At 43.5% G+C, this 19,413-nt stretch overlaps 1 protein-coding gene across 1 annotated transcript in view; it reads right to left on the bottom strand.

Moving 5' to 3' along the window:
• NUAK1 (NUAK family kinase 1) overlaps nucleotides 1-19,188 on the bottom strand; it is a 100,419-nt gene extending 81,231 nt beyond the window's left edge. The window contains exon 1 of the mRNA XM_040408351.1: nucleotides 18,522-19,188. Within this exon, the coding sequence (XP_040264285.1) occupies nucleotides 18,522-18,818 (297 nt within the window). The 5' untranslated portion in view covers nucleotides 18,819-19,188. The remainder of the gene's footprint in view (nucleotides 1-18,521) is intronic.
• Nucleotides 19,189-19,413: the final 225 nt, after the last annotated feature.

Raw genomic sequence — 19,413 nt, 5'->3', positions numbered from 1 at the left:
GGGGGTGGTAACATCATGCTTTTCTCTGCGAAGGGGACAGGACGACTGCACTGTATTAAGGAGAGGATGAATAGGGCCATTTATTGTGAGATTTTGAGCAACAAACTCCTTCCCTCAGTCAGAGCATTGAAGATGGGTCGTGGCAGGGTCTTCCAACATGACAACGACCCGAAGCACACAGCCAGGATAACCAAGGAGTGGCTCCATAAGAAGCATATCAAGGTTCTGGAGTGGCCTAGCCAGTCTCCAGACCTAAATCCAATAAAACATCTTTGGAGGGAGCTGAAACTCTGTGTTGCTCAGCGACAGCCCAGAGACCTGACAGATCTAGAGGAGATCTGTGTGGAGGAGTGGGCCAAAATCCCTGTTGCAGTGTGTGCAAACCTGGTCAAGAACTACAGGAAACCTTTGACCTCTGTAATTGCAAACAAAGGCTTCTGTACCAAATATTAACACTGATTTTTTTTTTTTATTCTGTCTCTCAGAGTGGGAATGCACCTACAATGTGAATGTCAGACCCCTCCACGATTTCTAAGTGGGAGAACTTTCAAAATCACAGGGTGTTCAAATACTTCTGTTCCTCACTGTATTACAACCATATATGATAGAACAGCATCATTCTGCCTGATTCCCAGATTTTGACCCTGAGCTGCCTACCCTGACCTTTGCTCTTTTTCACATTTTCGCACAAACCCTGCCTGCCTTGATCTTGGCCTTGTATTGACTATGAGCTTACCAGTTCCGTCGGTGCCCCGCGGGTCAGCAGCCAACCACACACAAACTATACCGGGAGGTAGCGATCTTGTGCGTTCCCTCCAGCAAAGACAAGATCCCTGTACAGGGGTTAAAGGGTGAATACCAGGGAGCTGCCAGGGGGAGACACAAAAGGGGATTTTTTTTTATCTTCATACGCCAGAAAACTGGTGTTAAATACACCCAGGGTTTGTGGCTTTTTAAGCACTATTTGGTCATAAAAATTGTACAAATTCCATTTTACCGCTGCCTTCACCATTTTCAGAAAATAGAGTGTGGTGGGGGCATGGTGTAAGACAGTAATTGGCCTCGACAATTTTATCATTATTTATGCTAAAGTCTATGCCAGCTACAAGCTGTCAGTGATTTCAATCTAGGCGCATAGACTGCCAGAAGATGCGCTTAATTTATGATGAGGTATGTCCCTTGTCATAAATTAACGCATCCTCTGGCGATGAAGGGGAAACCATGACTGGTGTTGATAAATATCCCCCAGAAAGTGCAATCAAACTGAAAAAAAATGTCAGTAGGTGTCTGGAGCCACAAAAAAACGTTCAAAAGTGCTGAAAAACACCATAAAATACCTATGTGTGAACGCACTCTAAAACAGTTTTTATACATTTGCTCCATTGTTTCATTATGTTATAGCTACATATGCAAAGTACAAAAAATCTAAGCAACAAGACTGAATAATAATACAGTTGACTAATCCTGTAGGGATCTAGGCGTTTCTGCTCAATAATGGCTTAATCCTAAACAGAGCCATTACAATTTTATTGGCTAAATGTTTCATTTCAAGATACATCTGGAATTCTGCAACCTTACTTCTTTTATTGTTTAGCTACAAGAATGAGGCTAAAATTAAAATTATGTTTAAAGGCAAATTCCATCCTGAAAACCTTCTGAACTTCTCAGAAACCTCCATAACTTGGAATCTCAACCACAGTGCCATTGAAGAGAACACACACCAATTTCATAGTAAAACTGAGTAGCTTAACAACAGCCTGTTTTCCTGTAGGGTATAAGATAGGAATGCTAAGGGCATAATAATAAAAAATAATCCCATTATTCTTCCCTTTCCCTACAGGTCTTCTTATGGCTTCCAGCTTCAGACCGGTGGTGACCTCACTAGATGTGCCACCAGCTCCATTTACTTACATTATGCTGACACCTAATTTTAGCTGTCAGCACAGTGAATGGAGGTCTGATACTACCGCTATCCCCATATTGCCACTTGGTCATGTACGTGGCCATTACTATAAATTGCTACAGCAATTCATCCGAGGAGAGGATGTAATTCAATTTCTTAGATATATTCTTGTATCATCCTAAATGTATATAGGTAGTAAGAGGGGTAACCCTACTGCATCTATGCCATTACCCCAGCTTCAGGCTGTGTTTCATATCCTTATATTTTAATGGAGGCACATAAAAGCTCCATATCTCGGGGTTCCATTTAGAAATGAGATTTCCAAATATTTATTCCTAAACAAAGTGTATAAACTACGGAATATATAAACAGACGTCGACTACTCATGAACATCTGAACATCATAAGCGCCGTTTTTATTCTGGTGGCTGTGATGGGAAGACATGAATAATTCAGACGTCAGTAATCCATTATTTAAAGGCTCCCTCCTGTTTGCCTGAATCCAAAATAAAATGGTTTGTTGAAATTTTAAATAAGGCTCAAATTAACGCAAAAATCTTTTGAATGGAAAAATGCACCTGAATTCTGGCGTTTAGGCCTCTTTCACACTTGCGTTGTTGGGATCCGGCGTGCACTTCCGTTGCCGGAGGTGCCTGCCGGATCCGGAAAAACGCAAGTGTACTGAAAGCATTTGAAGACGGAGCCGTCTTCAAATTGCGTTCAGTGTTACTATGGCAGCCAGGACGCTATTAAAGTCCTGGTTGCCATAGTAGGAGCGGGGAGCGGTATACTTACAGTCCGTGCGGCTCCCCGGGCGCTCCAGAATGACGTCAGAGCGCCCCATGCGCATGGATGACGTGATCCATGAGCTTGGGGCGCCCTGACGTCACTCTGGAGCGCCCGGGGAGCCGCACGGACGGTAAGTATACTGCTCCCCCGCTCCCCACTACACTTTACCATGGCTGCCAGGACTTTAGCGTCCCGGCAGCCATGGTAACCACTCTGAAAAAGCTAAATGTCGGGTCCGGCAATGCGCCGAAACAACGTTTAGCTTAAGGCCGGATCCGGATCAATGCCTTTCAATGGGCATTAATTCCGGATCCGGCCTTGCGGCAAGTGTTCAGGATTTTTGGCCGGAGCAAAAAGCGCAGCATGCTGCGGTATTTTCTCCATCCAAAAAACGTTCCGTTCCGGAACTGAAGACATCCTGATGCATCCTGAACGGATTTCTCTCCATTCAGAATGCATTAGGATAATCCTGATCAGGATTCTTCCGGCATAGAGCCCCGACGACGGAACTCTATGCCGGAAGACAAGAACGCAGGTGTGAAAGAGCCCTAATTTGTGCCAAAAGTGGCACAGTATTCTCAATCTCAATTACATAAGTGAACAAAAATAAAACTTAAAGAGGTTATCTCACGATTAAAGTAAAAAATAAAAATCAGACATAATATAGTACATGACAATCTCTTTCTAACAAAGCTAGAACCAGCCCTGGACCTCACATAGATCGAGAGATCTCCCCATTCATTGCTCCGCTAGATTTATATCAAGCTGACAGCTCAAGGGGAGTGTCTTTTCTGCTGCAGCTAAGGGGGAGTGTCTTAGCTCTTCCTATCACAGCTCAGGAGGCAGTTGAAGGATGAAACTGAGCATGTGCGTCCATCATAGTGAGCTGGACAAAAAAATAAGAAAAAAACAAACAGCAGGAGGAGCTATACAGATACATTTTACTGAATAACTATACTAAGTATTTAAGTACTTGCAATTACAAAAGGATTCAGATCCAGGTGCTGGTTTGAAAACTGTAGAATATTTTTTTTGCCGGATCACACCATTAACCACTTGCCATCTGGGCCATTTGCCCCCTTCCTGACCAGGCCAAATTTATCAAATCTGACATATCTCACTTTATGTGGTAATAACTTTGGAACGCTTTTATTTATCCAAGTCATTCAGAGATTGTTTACTCGTGACACATTGTACTTCATGATAGTCATAAATTTGAGTCAAAATATTTCACCTTTATTTATGAAAAAATCCCAAATTTACCCAAAAATTTGAAAAATTTGCAATTTTCTAAATTTCAATTTCACTGCTTTTAAAACAGAAAGTGATACCTCATAAAATATTTATTACGTAACATTCCCCATATGTCTACTTTATGTTGGCATCATTTTGGAAATGTAATTTTATTTTTTTAGGACGTTAGAAGGCTTAGAAGTTTAGAAGCAATTCTTCAAATTTTTAAGAAAATTGCCAAAACCCACTTTTTAAGGACCAGTTCAGGTCTGAAGTCACTTTGTGGGGCCTACATAGTGGATACCCCTATAAATGACCCCATTGTAGAAACTACACCCCTCAAGGTATTCAAAACCGATTTTACAAACTTTGTTAACCCTTTATGCGTTCCACAAGAATTAAAGGAAAATGGAGATCAAATTTTAAAATTTCACTTTTTTGGCAGATTTTCCATTTTAATCCAATTTTTGGTTTAACACATCGATGGTTAACAGCCAAACAAAACTCAATATTTATTACCCAGATTCTGCGGTTTACAGAAACACCCCACATGTGGTCATAAACTGCTGTATGGGCACACGGCAGGGCGCAGAAGAAAAGGAACTCCACATGGTTTTTAGATGCAATGTCCCATTTGAAGCCCCCTGATGCACCCTTACAGTAGAAACTCCCAAAAAGTGACCCCATTTTGGAAACTAGGGGATAAGGTGCCAGTTTTATTAGTACTATTTTTGGGTACATAGGATTTTTTGATCATTCATTATAACACTTTATGGGGCAAGGTGACCAAAAAATTGGCTGTTTTAGCACAGTTTCTATTTATTTATTTTTACAGCGTTCATCTGAGGGGTTCAGTCAAGTGACATTTTTATAGAGCAGATTGTTACGGACGTGGCGATACCTAATATGTATACTTTTTCTCATTTATTAAAGTTTTAACCCAATAATAGCATTTTTGAAACAAAAACATTATGTTTTAATGTGTCCATGTTCTGAGAGCTATAGTTTTTTTATTTTTTGAGAGATTTTCTTATGTAGGGGCTCATTTTTTGCGGGATGAGGTGACGGTTTTATTGGTACCATTTTGTGGGACATACGTGTTTTTGATCACTTGGTGTTGCACCTTTTGTGATGCAAGGTGACAAAAATTGCTTGTTTTGACACAGTTTTTTTTTTTTTTTTTACGGTGTTCATCTGAGGGGTTAGCTCATGTGATATTTTTATAGAGCTGGTTTTTACGGACGCGGCAATACCTAATATGTATACTTTTTTTTATTTGTTTCACTTTAACACAATAATAGCATTTTTGAAACCAAAAAAATGATGTTTTAGTGTCTCCATGTTCTAAAAGCTATAGTTTTTTATTTTTTGAGAGATTTTCTTATGTAGGGGCTCATTTTTTGCGGGATGAGGTGATGGTTTTATTGGTACCAAATATGTCTATTTTATTTTTTCTATTTTTAAAAAAAATAAATTATTCCTTACTTGGGGACTTTTTTTTTTTTACATGTGAAAATTTTTTTATTTTATTTTACACTTTTCGTCCCCCATAAGGTCATACAAGACCTCTGGGGGACATTTACTTCACTTTTTTTTTTTTTCACTGTTGATTTCTCCTGTAACTGGGGCTGACATAGTAGCCCCAGTTACAGAAGAAATGCACCCCTAGAGAGGCTGTACAGCATAATACTGCGCTGTACAGCCTCAGAGCAGGGCTGATCGAGGTCTCTGAGAGACCTCACACAGCCCCTGCACTCTCCGGTCCCAGCGGTCACATGACCGCCGGGCAGGAACAGGAAGCGCACAGCGCTTCCTGCTCTGCATACACAGCGCTCGGTGAGCGCTGTGTATGCAGCGATCCTGAAGGCAGGGACACCTGGGCACTGTCCCTGCCTTCTCACTGGGTTGCCCTGCTGTCACTGACAGCGGGCAACCCGATCAGCAGCTGCACGATTAGCGTGCAGCTGCTATTTCTGAAAGGACGTTTTAAAACGTGCTTTCAGAAATAGAGGTCCATCCATAGGACGTTTATATCCTATGGGCGGACGTAAAGTGGTTAAAGGGTTTTTTCCATCTCAAGATTTGTGGCATATCACTAGCATATGCACCAAATATCAGATAGCTATGAGTCCCGACTTGGGAACCCATTCCTATGTCTAGAAAATGGCCCTCGAAATCAGGGATCGACCGATTATCGGTTTTACCGATATTATCGGCCGATATTCAGTATTTTGACCGTTATCGGTATCGGCATCTATTTTGCCGATAATCCGATAACGTATGGGGAACACAGATCGCGCTGCTCTCAGCGCTCTCCGTGTTCCCTCAGCAGCACAGGGGAGAAGGAAGCAGTGTCTCCCTCCCCCCTGTGCTGCTGCCGCTGCAGCCAGTGAGAGGAAGGAGGACAAGAGAAGGGGAGGGGCTGTGGCACCAATGAAGAGAAATCTTTCATTAATTCATATACAGGAGGCGGGAGCTGGCTGCAGAATCATATAGCCGGCTCCCGACCTCTATGAGTGGTAGCTGCGATCTGCGGTAGTTAGCCCCTCAGGTGCCACGGATCGCAGCTACCGCTCATAGAAGTCGGGAGCCGGCTATGTGATTCTGCAGCCAGCTCCCGCCTCCTGTATATGAATTAATGAGAGATTTCTCTTCATTGGTGGCGCAGTGCACCCCCCCCCCCCAAGCCCCCAAGTATTAATCATTGGTGGCGCAGTGCGCCTCCCACCCCCACCCCCATCCCAGTATTAAAAACATTGGTGGCGCAGTGCACCCCCCCCACCCAAGCCTGCCCCCCCCCCAGTATTAATCATTGGTGGCAGTGGCCACAGGATCCCCTCTCCCCTGCTCCTCCGATCGGAGCCCCAGCAGTGTAATCCTGCGGCTCCGATCGGTTACCATGGCAGCCAGGACGCTACTGAAGCCAGGGTGAATAGGACAAGGGTTCTAGTCCCTAAGGGGGCTAAAAGTTAGGAAAAAAAAGGAGAAAAAAAACGAAAAAAACACCAAAATATTAAGTATAAATGAAAGAAATAATAAAAAAAAATACACGTTAACAATAAACATATAAATTTTCTGCAGATTTGTGTAGGAATAATTTTTATTTTTTTAAATGAAAATTACCAGAATATCGGTATAAATTATCGGCTATCAGCCTGAAAGTTCACAAATTAACGGTATCGGCCCTAAAAAATCAATATCGGTCGATCCCTACTCGAAATGAAGGGAGAGAGAAGCAATGTCTGGCACTGTACTTAGTATGCTGTAAGGAGACCACAGCGCTTGTTTATAAACATCTGATTGCAGAGGTGCAGGGAGTCGGATCACCAGCAATCGGATATTGATGACCTATCCTGAGAAGTGTACTGAAAGGACACAACCCTATGACAAGGTAAATGGTAACACCCAGTTAATTCATGAATATTCAGGAGGAATAACAAAGTAAGGGCACAACGTGGAGTTAAGAGAAATTATTATTACATGGAGGCTTTAAGTATTTACTGAAGAAGACAAGTCAGGATTGGTGACAGGTCCTCTCGGAATGATACAAATCTGACCGGTCACCACTTTAAAGAGTTTCATTATTTCAGGTTTTATTATTGAGCTCCAGTATGTAGTAAGCTCTAAAGCTCCCTCTAGTGGTGGCTGATGCAAATTTGGAGCTGTGTATTAGAAAAATGGGCTTCTGATTGCTATAACGATATATAAAGAAACTAGCACAGAATTTTGTGGTTAGTGCTTACTTAGACTGAAAAGTCAAAAATAGTGTCACTTTACGGCTTTGGAATGAGACGCTGCAGGATTAGATATATAACGTTCCAGTGTTCCACATAGAAGAAATGAAGCATCAATGGATAACTAGGAATACTGTAAGCTTATATATGGTAATCCATACATTTTGTCTGGAATCCGGAGGTACACGTGGTAGGTGCAGTAATGTGAAGTAATAAGTTTACTTTAGAAAATCCTAAAAATATTCCTTCTGTCAGAGGATGGAAAATAAAGGCCTAAATTGGGGGTTGTATACTATGGCTTCACTCACCGACTGTGGACTCTGGATTGGATTTGACCGTACCGCATCTGTTCTGCGTCAGGGTATACTTAAGAATAAAAAAATCAGTCTATGAAAAAATTCACAGACATTTTCTTGCAATTTCACCAAGTCTGCTAGAAATGGGCCCCCAACCTTTCAACACACAAAATGTGTTCTCAGCGATTCCAATATTTAATGCCAGTGAAGAACGGGAATGTGGCTGCATCACTTGTATTTCACCTACACAATAGCTTGGCCACATATTTTCTTGATGACATCATACAAATTATGGAATGTGGATAATATCTATGTAAAGCTAAGTACATTGTATCTGGAAGAATCATTAGATCTGGACAACCCTACATTGTAGTTCCACCATTATTTAAAAAGATCATACAAGGGTAGGTTCACACCTCTGTTTAACCTCTTAGTGACCAGCCTGTTTTGGGCCTTACTGACCAAGCGTTTTTCTTCCTTTTTTCATCGTCGCGTTCCAAGAGCTATAACTTTTTTATTTTTCCGTCGATATAGCTTTATGAGGGCTTGTCTTTTGCGGGACAAGTTGTAGTTTTTAATGGTGCCATTTTGGGGTACACATAACCTTCTGATTAACTTTTATTAACTCTTTCTGGGATGGACATGGGAAAAATATATAGTTATAAATTTTATAGCGTTCATTTTTCGGTATAAATAACATTATATCTTTATTTCTGGGTCACTGCCATTACAGTGATACCAAATAGATATGTTTTTTTTTTCCGTTTTACTAGTTTTTTTTGCAATAAAACCCCTCTTTTTAAAAGAAAAAAAAATGTTTTTGCATTGCAGCTTCCCAAGACCCATAATTTTTTTTATTTTCTTTCTATGGAGTTTCGTGAGGGCTTGATTTTTGCAGAACGACTTGTATTTTTAATTGGTATCATTTTGGAGTAAATGGCGCTTTTTGATCGCTTGTTATTACGTTTTTTCGGTGGCAACTAAGAATAAATTAGCAATTCTGTCTTTTTTTTTTATTTTTTACGGCCTTCACTGTAGGGAATAATGTACATGATATTTGTGTAGTCCGGGTCGTTACGGACGCGGCAATACCAAACATATGGGGGACATTTTTTTTTGCAATTTTTTTCAATGAAAAGCGTATTTTCAATGGAAAAAAGGCGTAATTTTTTTATGGGATTTTTTTTATTGAATAAATGGGTTTTGTTCTTTTAAACTTTTTTTTATCCACTTAATAGTCCGACGAGGGGACTATAACAGTGAACATTCTGATTGATTTTAAAATGCAATGCATTATCCCTATAGTGCATTGGATTTTAATATCAGTGCTATACTGACATTGACCAGCAGGCTGCACAGGAGAGGCACAGCTTGCTGGAAATTACCAAAGGCTGGTCTGGGGCCTACACGAGACCCCAACAAGCCTTCACACACATCAGCACCCCGTGGGAGTCCGCTCCCTCTGTCAGCACTTTACATGCGGCGGGCGCCATTTCCCGCGGCAAGTAAAGTGTTAAACAGCCAGGATCGGCACTCCTGCCGGTCCGGGCGGTTAGAGAAGGGCCGCGGTTCTCACGTGAGAGCCGGGCCCCAGCTCCCCGCGAGACCCATGCAGTGCTTAGACTGGGCCGCCGTAAAAAAGCGGCGGCCCAGTCTAAGGCCCCTTAGGGACCGCTGTAAAAAGGCGTATGGGTGGTCACTAAGGGGTTAACTGATACAGCAGGCCTAGCAAGATACTGACATTCACCGCTAGACCCCATTGACTATAATGGGATCTGGCAGGGTTCCAGACACTTTCCGGCAAAATGCCATCTTTTGGCTGGACAAAAAACGAAGTATGCAACGGTTTCTGTCCGACCAGATCTCATTATAGTCAATGGTATCTGGAAGCTGTTTGCCGTGTGTGCGTGCCCTCACGTAACCACTGCTGCCCCCTCCTAACAGCTAGGTCCGAAATTTGTCAAATTGACCAACCTGCTTATATCAGTTCAATGATGGGCCCCAACTGGGCAAAATGTCTTTGAGTGCGTCATAGAGGCCCATCTAGCAGTCAATGATCTCTCATCAAGAGGCACACTACCCAAAAGTAGCCTCTGAGATCCTTTTTATACAGCAGCGGAGGAGGCACGTGTATTCCTTCTTGTGGCAGGACCCAGTGTCTAATCAGTCCACACCTGCATCATTTACATAACTGCCTGAGACTAAGATTTGCAGGTATCTGACAATACTATCTGGGTGCTTTATACTATTTTATTGATTTTGTCAAGGGGTGTATATGCAATAGACTGGGCTATATGAAACTGTATTGTGCTCCTCAGCATCCATACAGGAATGAGCTTTGTTCTGGTGTTCTCCCCACAGACAGGGTATCAGTTTCCATTCTAATGAGCCATTTACATGGCAAATCAGCAACTTTATCCAACTGCTGAGTGACACAGTCTCCTTATACCATAGCTTTATCCATCAGGAGGCAAACTGGAAGGAATCAAGAAACTCGGCCTTAGGCTGGCTTTATATGAGAGGAGCATCTAGATGAATACCTGGATTGTCTGCCAGGGTGCAGAATGGAAAACTGCTATTCTCCCTCCTCCCAGATTACTCACTACCATTGTGAAAACAATTGTGATAAGATCAGTTAAGCCTTTTATAGAGATTAATAATCAGATGTATTCTAAATCTTGGGGAGAAGAGCATAAGCCGCTGCCAAACATCTCTGGCAGTAGCTTATCTCCCATGAAAACAAAGAATGGGCCATGTTGAAATCAAACATGTCCCGTCCTTCTGAACTCCATATCTGTTGTCGATGAAGATTTGGGATACCCCCATATAAATGAGATGGTTTACCATGATTTATCTAATGTGCATGGTCACCTCTAGTTTTAGATGAAATGTAGAAAACAGCACTATATGTAAATGTAGCTGTAGGTTGGCCATACACATTAGATGTGTCAGGTGAATACTCGTTCAGCTGACAGCTATCTCGCCCGATCCCCGATCCCCCCATACACATGCATGCTCTGCCGGGTCCATGTGTTCTCAGGGCAGAGAGGAGAATGGCAGCTTATCTCCCGCGAGATCAAAAGGCATGGTGAAATCCAACAGCCCAATACACGATCCTTCTCCCTCTCGACATCTGCCATCAGGGGACAGTTGTGACATCTCACACACAAGAGATGGCCAGCCTCTCCCACCGAAATTGGTGGGTACAGTTGATGTGAATCTTATGTGTATGGCCACCTTCAGACTGAACAGCTAGATCAGTCCTGAATTACACAGCTTTTTTATTGGGAACCAATAATATCCTGCCATCTTGCCAACATTACTACAGGGTGGGCCATTTATATGGATACACCTTAATAAAATGGGAATGGTTGGTGATATTAACTTCCTGTTTGTGGCACATTAGTATATGTGAGGGGGGAAACTTTTCAAGATGGGTGGTGACCATGGCGGCCATTTTGAATCCAACTTTTGTTTTTTCAATAGGAAGAGGGTCATGTGACACATCAAACTTATTGGGAATTTCACAAGAAAAACAATGGTGTGCTTGGTTTTAACGTAACTTTATTCTTTCATGAGTTATTAACAAGTTTCTGACCACTTATAAAATGTGTTCAATGTGCTGCCCATTGTGTTGGATTGTCAATGCAACCCTCTTCTCCCACTCTTCACACACTTATAGCAACACCGCAGGAGAAATGCTAGCACAGGCTTCCAGTATCCGTAGTTTCAGGTGCTGCACATTACGTATCTTCACAGCATAGACGATTGCCTTCAGATGATACGAGATGTGCAGCACATTTTATAAGTGGTCAGAAACTTGTAAATAACTCATGAAAGAATAAAGTTACGTTAAAACCAAGCACACCATTGTTTTTCTTGTGAAATTCCCAATAAGTTTGATGTGTCAAATGACCCTCTTCCTATTGAAAAAACAAAAGTTGGATTCAAAATGGCCGACTTCAAAATGGCCGCCATGGTCACCACCCATCTTGAAAAGTTTCCCCCCTCACATATACTAATGTGCCACAAACAGGAAGTTAATATCACCAACCATTCCCATTTTATTAAGGTGTATCCATATAAATGGCCCACCCTGTAGTATAATCTCCATGGCTGTTCATTGAGGCAGAGGCTGGAGTCACGGGTTAACCAGAAACACATGGATACCGTACATTATAACTCCCGATGCAGCTAATAAACTACAGACCAATAAAAATAAGTGACCCAGAGAAGGAATCAGGGTCTTTGACATTACTTTATGCAAAAACCTGGCGACAGATCCCATGAGATCTAAATGCATTCAAAAGAATGCTTTATGACATGCGACTAGGCTTTAAAACACCAAATAGTGGGGGAGGGTATCACCAATGCCAGAAATGGGATAGTTATGATCTTTGCTGCATTTGAAAAGACATGGTTACTATCCACTGTAATGGAGTAACAGAAGCCATCAAACCAACACAAATTGGGGGAAATCCTATTAACAATATTCTAATCATCACTAATGGTTATAATGTGAGTTTTCCAACTTGGATAGTCACCTTACTTGTGGGGGCTTCCCAGACAGTGGTCCAGCTTTTGTAAGTTGCAGGCCTATTCATATTTTCGATTAGATGAACATGTGATACAAGGTTGTTCTGGGCCTTGAAGTCACCATTTTACATGGCCCTCCACTATGACTAGGAGGGTCCCTCAAAACATGGAGCCTACTCACCCCTGTGTTATGTCTCTTTGTCCTAATAGGCATATGGACACATCCATAGTAAATCAAGCAAGTATGGTCCAAGGTTATACTTGCTGAGAATGCTCATTTGTACTTCTGGTTGTCATCCACTACTTTAAATGTAGTATTCCTACCACAGGATGAAACATTTCAGTGGATTGTATTAATGGACTTCAGGGAGTCAGGGTCCATGACAAAACTGAACAAGCAAGTCTAGGCTAGATAAACCAATCCTGTTCTTAGTCCTTAATCTACTCATGTGGCCGGCCCATCAGTTGAGGTCCCAGACTAGTCCCCCATCCTTTCTGTGAGAATACCCTTTAAAATTCACATTTTATTCTGAGAGCATTCTAGAAGGATGCTGTGCATACATCATTTCAGTCCAAGTAGGTCTGTCAAAATATCATGGTGCTCGTCTAGAAGAGAAATGTTCTGAACTTTGCTGAGAAGTATCAGATACTGATTTACTGATTTCCATTTTTATAATAAATTTCTCCTCTTGACTTACTTCTCAGTCTCACACTGCCATGGAAAACAATCACACCGGCAAAAAATTTCCTATTGCTATAACAACAGGCCGTCTCCGTAATTTGCTTATGTATTGAAATGCGTCATGTTTTAGTTCTGTAGAACCCAACTAAAATTAGAAGTTGTTTTTACAGCAGATGTTAAAAAAAATTGGAGCAAAATGTGATGCAAATAACAGTAATGGATACGGTTGTCTAATTCAAGTTAACAGTAGTGACATAGCAATAGGAAGTGCAGACCAGGCTTAGGCCCAGAACAGTATGAAATATCACTGACCATAGCACTACTACATAGATTGCAGCATCAAGTAGCTGCTATCTCCATGTCTCCATGGCCGGTAAGTGAGTCAGCTGTATAGCAATTACCTCTCAGTAGATGTCAGTGAGTGGTGCACACAGCCTCTCCCACAGAGGTGAAAATATAGAAATGATGCATCATGGAGCCTGAGAGACATAAATCTTTATCAAAGCCCCATCATCACTGGTGTCCTGTTAGTATCCTGCAGGGGGTAGTCATCATTGTGATGCTGTGTATATTTTTTTATACATTTAGGTGAAAGAAACTTTGTGAGCATATCTAGCTCCATGCTTTGGCTTTAGTATAAATTTTTAGTTTTTGCCTGGAGTTACCCTTTAAGCTATAGTGGTACAGAACCTATAACAATTTCTATGAAAGTTCTGGAGATCATATAGGTGTCTCCTTCATTCAACTGGGTTCAAAGCCTGCAGTATTTTGTCCATTGCTGACCTTATGCCAAGGTGCGCAATAGCTGCAAGCTCACAGGCCCTCCTATAAAATATGTCCAAGGCCCTCCCAACTATAGTAGCGTTGGTCTTATGTGAAAGTCCATTCTTAAAAAATGGTGCCCGCTCCTGAGCGCAATGGGCTTCATAGCCACCAGTTTTTTGCTGTTAAACATCGATCGCAGACATGTAACCCTCAGATGCTGTGGTCAACTGTGACCACAGCATCTGAGGCGGCTTTCGACAGAAGCACCGTGCTCCCGGGCACGAACAGCTCCTTCTTATGGCAATCAGGAGCTGTTCGTTCCTCGTGGTAGCCTTGGTCCCTCTGAAGGATCTGAGGCTACCATAGCAATGGGAGACCTCCACAGGAACATAGTGCAATTTCCATAGGCTGCAATGGTAAGTCTGCAGTCTATGGGACAAGCCATCTAAGAGTTAAAATACACTGAACAAAAATATAAACGCAACCCTTTTGGTTTTGTTCCCATTTTGCATGAGCTGAACTCGAAGATCTGAAACATTTTCTACATACACAAAAGACCCATTACTCTCAAATATTGTTCACAAATGTGTCTAAATCTGTGTTAGTGAGCACTTCTCCTTTGCCGAAATAATCCATCCCACCTCACAGGTGTGGCAGATCAAGGTGCTGATTAGACAGCATGAATATGGCACAGGTGTGCCTTAGACTGCCCACAATAAAAAGCCACTCCGAAATGTGAAGTTTGATCACACAGCACAATGCCACTGATGTCGCAATGTTTGAGGGAGCGTGCAATTGGCATGCTGACTGCAGGAATGTCTACCAGAGCTGCTGCCCGTGCAATGAATGTTCATTTCTCTACCATAAGCCGTCTCCAAAGGCGTTTCAGAGAATTTTGCAGTACATCCAACCGGCCTCACAACCGCAGACCCCATGTAACCACACCAGCCCAGGACCTCCACATCCAGCATGTTCACCTCCATGATCGTCTGAGACCACCCACCCGGACAGCTGCAGCAACAATCAGTTTGCATAACCAAAGAATTTCTGCACAAACTGTCAGAAACCGTCTCAGGGAAGCTCATCGGCATGCTCGTCATCCTCATCGGGGTCTGGACCTGACTGCAGTTTGTCGTCGTAACCGACTTGAGTGGGCAAATGCTCACATTCGATGGCGTCTGGCATGTTGGAGAGGCATTCTGTTCATGGATGAGGCCCATTTTTCACTGTTTAGGGCAGATGGCAGACAGCGTGTGTGACGTTGTGTGGGTGAGTGGTTTGCTGATGTCAACGTTGTGGATTGAGTGGCCAATGGTGGTGGTGGGGTTATGGTATGGGCAGGCATGTGTTATGGACAACGAACACAGGTGTATTTTATTGATGGCATTTTGAATGCACAGAGATACCGTGACGAGATCCTGAGGCCCATTGTTGTGCCATTCATCCACGACCATCACCTCATGTTGCAGCATGATAATGCACGGCCCCATACTGCAAGGATCACAATTCCTGGAAGATGAAAACATCCCAGTTCTTGCATGGCCAGCATACTCACCGGACATGTCACCCATTGAGCATGTTTGGGATGCTCTGGATCGGCGTATACGACAGTGTGTTCCAGTTCCTGCCAATATTCTGCAACTTCGCACAGCTATTGAAGAGGAGTGGACCAACACTCCACAGGCCACAATCAACAACCTGATCAACTCTATGTGACGGAGATGTGTTGCACTGCGTGAGGCAAATGGTGGCCACACCAGATACTGACTGTTTCCCCCCCCCCCCCCCCCAAGAAAGGCTAAACTGTGCACATTTCAGAGTGACTTGTATTGCGGGCAGTCTAAAGCACACCTGTGCAATATTTATGCTGTCTAATCAGCACCTTGATATGCCAGACCTGTGCGGTGGGATGGATTATCTCGGCAAAGGAGAAGTGCTCACTAACACAGATTTAGACAGATTTGTGAACAATATTTGAGAGTAATGCGTCTTTTGTGTATGTAGAAAATGTTTCAGATCTTCGAGTTCAGCTCATGCAAAATAGGAGCAAAACTGAAAGTGTTGCGTTTATATTTTTGTTCAGTGTATGTGTAAAAAAAGATCACTTACCAGGTAAATGATCCTGGAAGGCAGGGAGTAAAAAAACAAAAACGGAAAATGGCCCTGCCCTTAAGTAGTTAACCTCCTCTGAATGTAATGCAGCCCGCACTGATGTGTGGCCAGTAGAGGGCTATATTGGCAATGCAATCTGTGTGTATATATATACCCTTCTGAAAGTTATGGCTGAATTAGTAAACGGTCATCCTGAAATATTATTTCAGACATTCGCATTAAAGGGGGAACGCATTTTGGTACTTACTAACGAGGTTTGTACATACTACATATAACATGTTAGGAAAATATGGATATCATGCGGGACCCAGTTTATGAGTCACGGTGGGGAGCTGCTTACCAAACGCCCCTCTCTGGCTGACTCAGACCATTCATGTACCATCGTTGGCCATGTATTTACACAGATAGTCAACTGCAACCTGGAAACATGAGCTATTCGGTGAGGAATAAATCTGCAGGGGTCACCACAGCTTCCATCTGAAGAGTTGTCTTCCTGAGAAAACCACTTTAATCCACGGCAGATTGCTTACAATGGAGTGACTGTTAGAACATCAAGGTTTAATAGGTCATGTCATGCATGCAGAGATGTTGGCTCCATCACAGGGAACATATTCGGAAGATTATCTCAAAATACACTTAACATGCCCCTATGCTCCAGTCATCCCTTCAGGCACGCGGGAGACTAAGTGCCGGACGTCACTGCAAATATCTCTCTTGGACAAGATGCCTTCACCTGACACCCCTGGCTTGCCTTCACACTGAATCAGTGGTGTACACGTCTGACTGAGCTCAGCGGCGACACTACTGCGCACAGCTCGGCCCGGATCCCGTTTGGGTCCAAAGGTTAGATAAACTGTTGCGAGACCTCACAGAGTGTTTCATGAGACAGTCAGTATACAGAAGTATCAAACGAGAATCAAAGTGACCGTCACCTACATGAGACACCCTATTCCATGTCCTAATATCCCCAGTGGTCACTTCTTTACCACTGCCTGCTTGCTGTCAGTGAGCAGAATCTTGTTTACGTAAAGAGGCAAAAAAACTGTACAGTCCTAAACAGGTTTACAGAGCTCAGAGTTAGGGGGCATTCACATGAGCGTATTTTCATCCTGCATCCCATTCCCATTCATTTCAATGGGGCACAGTGTGCTCTCCGCATCCATATGTCAGTTCGGCAGCCCTGCAAAAGAAGATAGAACGTGTCCTATTTTTGTCCATTTTGCGAACAAGAATAGGCATTTCTAGCAGAGGGCGGGACGTGCAAAATGAGGAACGCACACGGCCAGTATTCGTGTTTTGCAGACCGCAAAATGGATACGATCGTGTGAATGTCCCCTTGGCGATAACTGTGTCCAGTCTAGACAATGCATCTTACACAGCCTGGACTCCAGCCTACACAGATACATTCACGTAACACATTATCAGGACAGGGCAAGGACTTTTGTGGCTGTTCTGCAGACGGTTTTCACTCTCTGGGTGTAAATATGCATGCTTCCATTCACTGACAGTAAGCAGAATCTTGCAAATGAATAGGAACTGAATCACTAACATACAGAATGGAACTTAGCCGTCTGTATACTGCTCACGCCTGGCCCAGTACACTTGTGCACCAGAGTTTCGGCACATGCACAGTACAGCATCTGGCACTGCAGAGATGAACTGTACCACGTATGACCCAAAATTCGGGTGCACGGCACCTACATGAGATTACAGGGCCAGTCGAGAGCAGTATTCAGAAGCATGACCCTGTCAACATGTCAAAGAGAAGTGACATATGCTACAGAGGGATGGCACTTTGGTGCTCTGAGGAGCTTGGGCCCACCCTCGATGCACCGAATTGCTCATTTGCATATTCGAACAAATCTTTTTCAACACAATGCAGCAATAGATTGCCCTAAAAAAGGTACAGCTTGAATTGTGTCTACAAGCCCTACCAGCCCCTAGGCTTCCTTTAATAGGTAAAAACTTGGTGACGGACTTCCTTTAAAGGGACATTTCCCATAAAAGTGAAAAAAAAATCTGATTAATAAATCCTTATCCAAATGCAGTTATGGGTCCCAACCAATATGGCAGCCACTACAACTCCCATCGGAGGGGTTTCTAACTCAAGCTCCCTGGGATCCTGAATAGGAAATCTGCTTCGAAGAGGAGATGTATCAACGAGAGTGAAGAATGTTACCTGCATTGCTAAGTAGATTTACCATTCATGAGACAATGGCAGTCATACATGTTTGCATTGAAGCTCTCTTGCTCCAGCTACCATAGGACCAACATGCAGTTCCTTATCATGGTGGTCAGCCATATGGACTGACAGATCTAAGATGACCTGTGGGGATAAGCGAATCGACTTCGGAGGAAAGATCCGAAGTCGATTCGCTCATCCCTAATGACGAGGTGTCACTTATTACAGACTGTGATCAAACATTTGGGTTGCGGTGTAAACCATCATTACAAGTTGAGGCACATACTCACCACTCTGCCAGAAAACCTCTCTATGGCCCTCTTGACTTTGCCATAGGTGCCTTTGCCCAGGGTCTCCCGTAGCTCGTACCTGTGCTTCAGGTTATGTTTGTGATGGTGCCTCTTGACCCCATGTTGCTTGAGCACCAGCTCTGGGGTCGTTTCCTCCTCTGAAGGTGTATGGGATGGAGAGGAGAGGTTCATCTGCTCCACCATGCCCAGGGTGCCCCTGTCAGGCTCCATATGCTCTTTGCTCTTCTCATCATCCTCGCTGGGCTCCAGTCTGTCCACCTCAGCATCTCCATCCATGTCTCCAGGGGTTGACTACAGACTGGTCAGAGTGTTGGGCTACTGCAGCTGCGCATTTGGCACATGGAAGAAGATACACTAGAGCCTGGCTCGTCAGCAGCTCCCCATGGTGTGATGAGATCAGAGCATGGTGGCCACAGCCATGGTGGCCAGGTCTGTCTCAGGTTCCTCCAATTGTTCCGAGGTAATGATGGCTGAGGCGCTCTTCCCATTCAGTCTGAGCGGTGAGCGGGGTGCAGTGCTGGGGATCGGTTGCCCTGAGGTGCGCGGTGCCGGCTGCCAGGACTGCCAGTCACCTCTCCTGATGCCATGCTCCTCGGCGGATGCTGACGGGCTGATGTGAGAGGCCCTTTTCATCCCCCGTCCTCTCCTCTTGTGTGAGGGAAAGCTGGTGTGGGTGGAGCAGCCCGTCCCTCCTCCCTTCTGCCTCACATTCCAGGCAAGGCTGGAGCTGGGGTCAGCGAGCAGTTCAACGGATGGATCCTGGTGCCCCTTCTAGTCGACTAACAAAGCCCCTCTTATCTAGGCTCCACATCACATTCACTAATAATAGTCACCTTTAAGAAGTGTACATTAGAAGGGAATCTGCACCAGT

This window comes from Bufo bufo, chromosome 1 (assembly GCF_905171765.1).
Source record: "Bufo bufo chromosome 1, aBufBuf1.1, whole genome shotgun sequence".
Lineage (NCBI taxonomy): Eukaryota > Metazoa > Chordata > Amphibia > Anura > Bufonidae > Bufo > Bufo bufo.
Note: the sequence above shows the minus strand (reverse complement) of the source record. Positions and strands in the feature narration are given on the sequence as shown.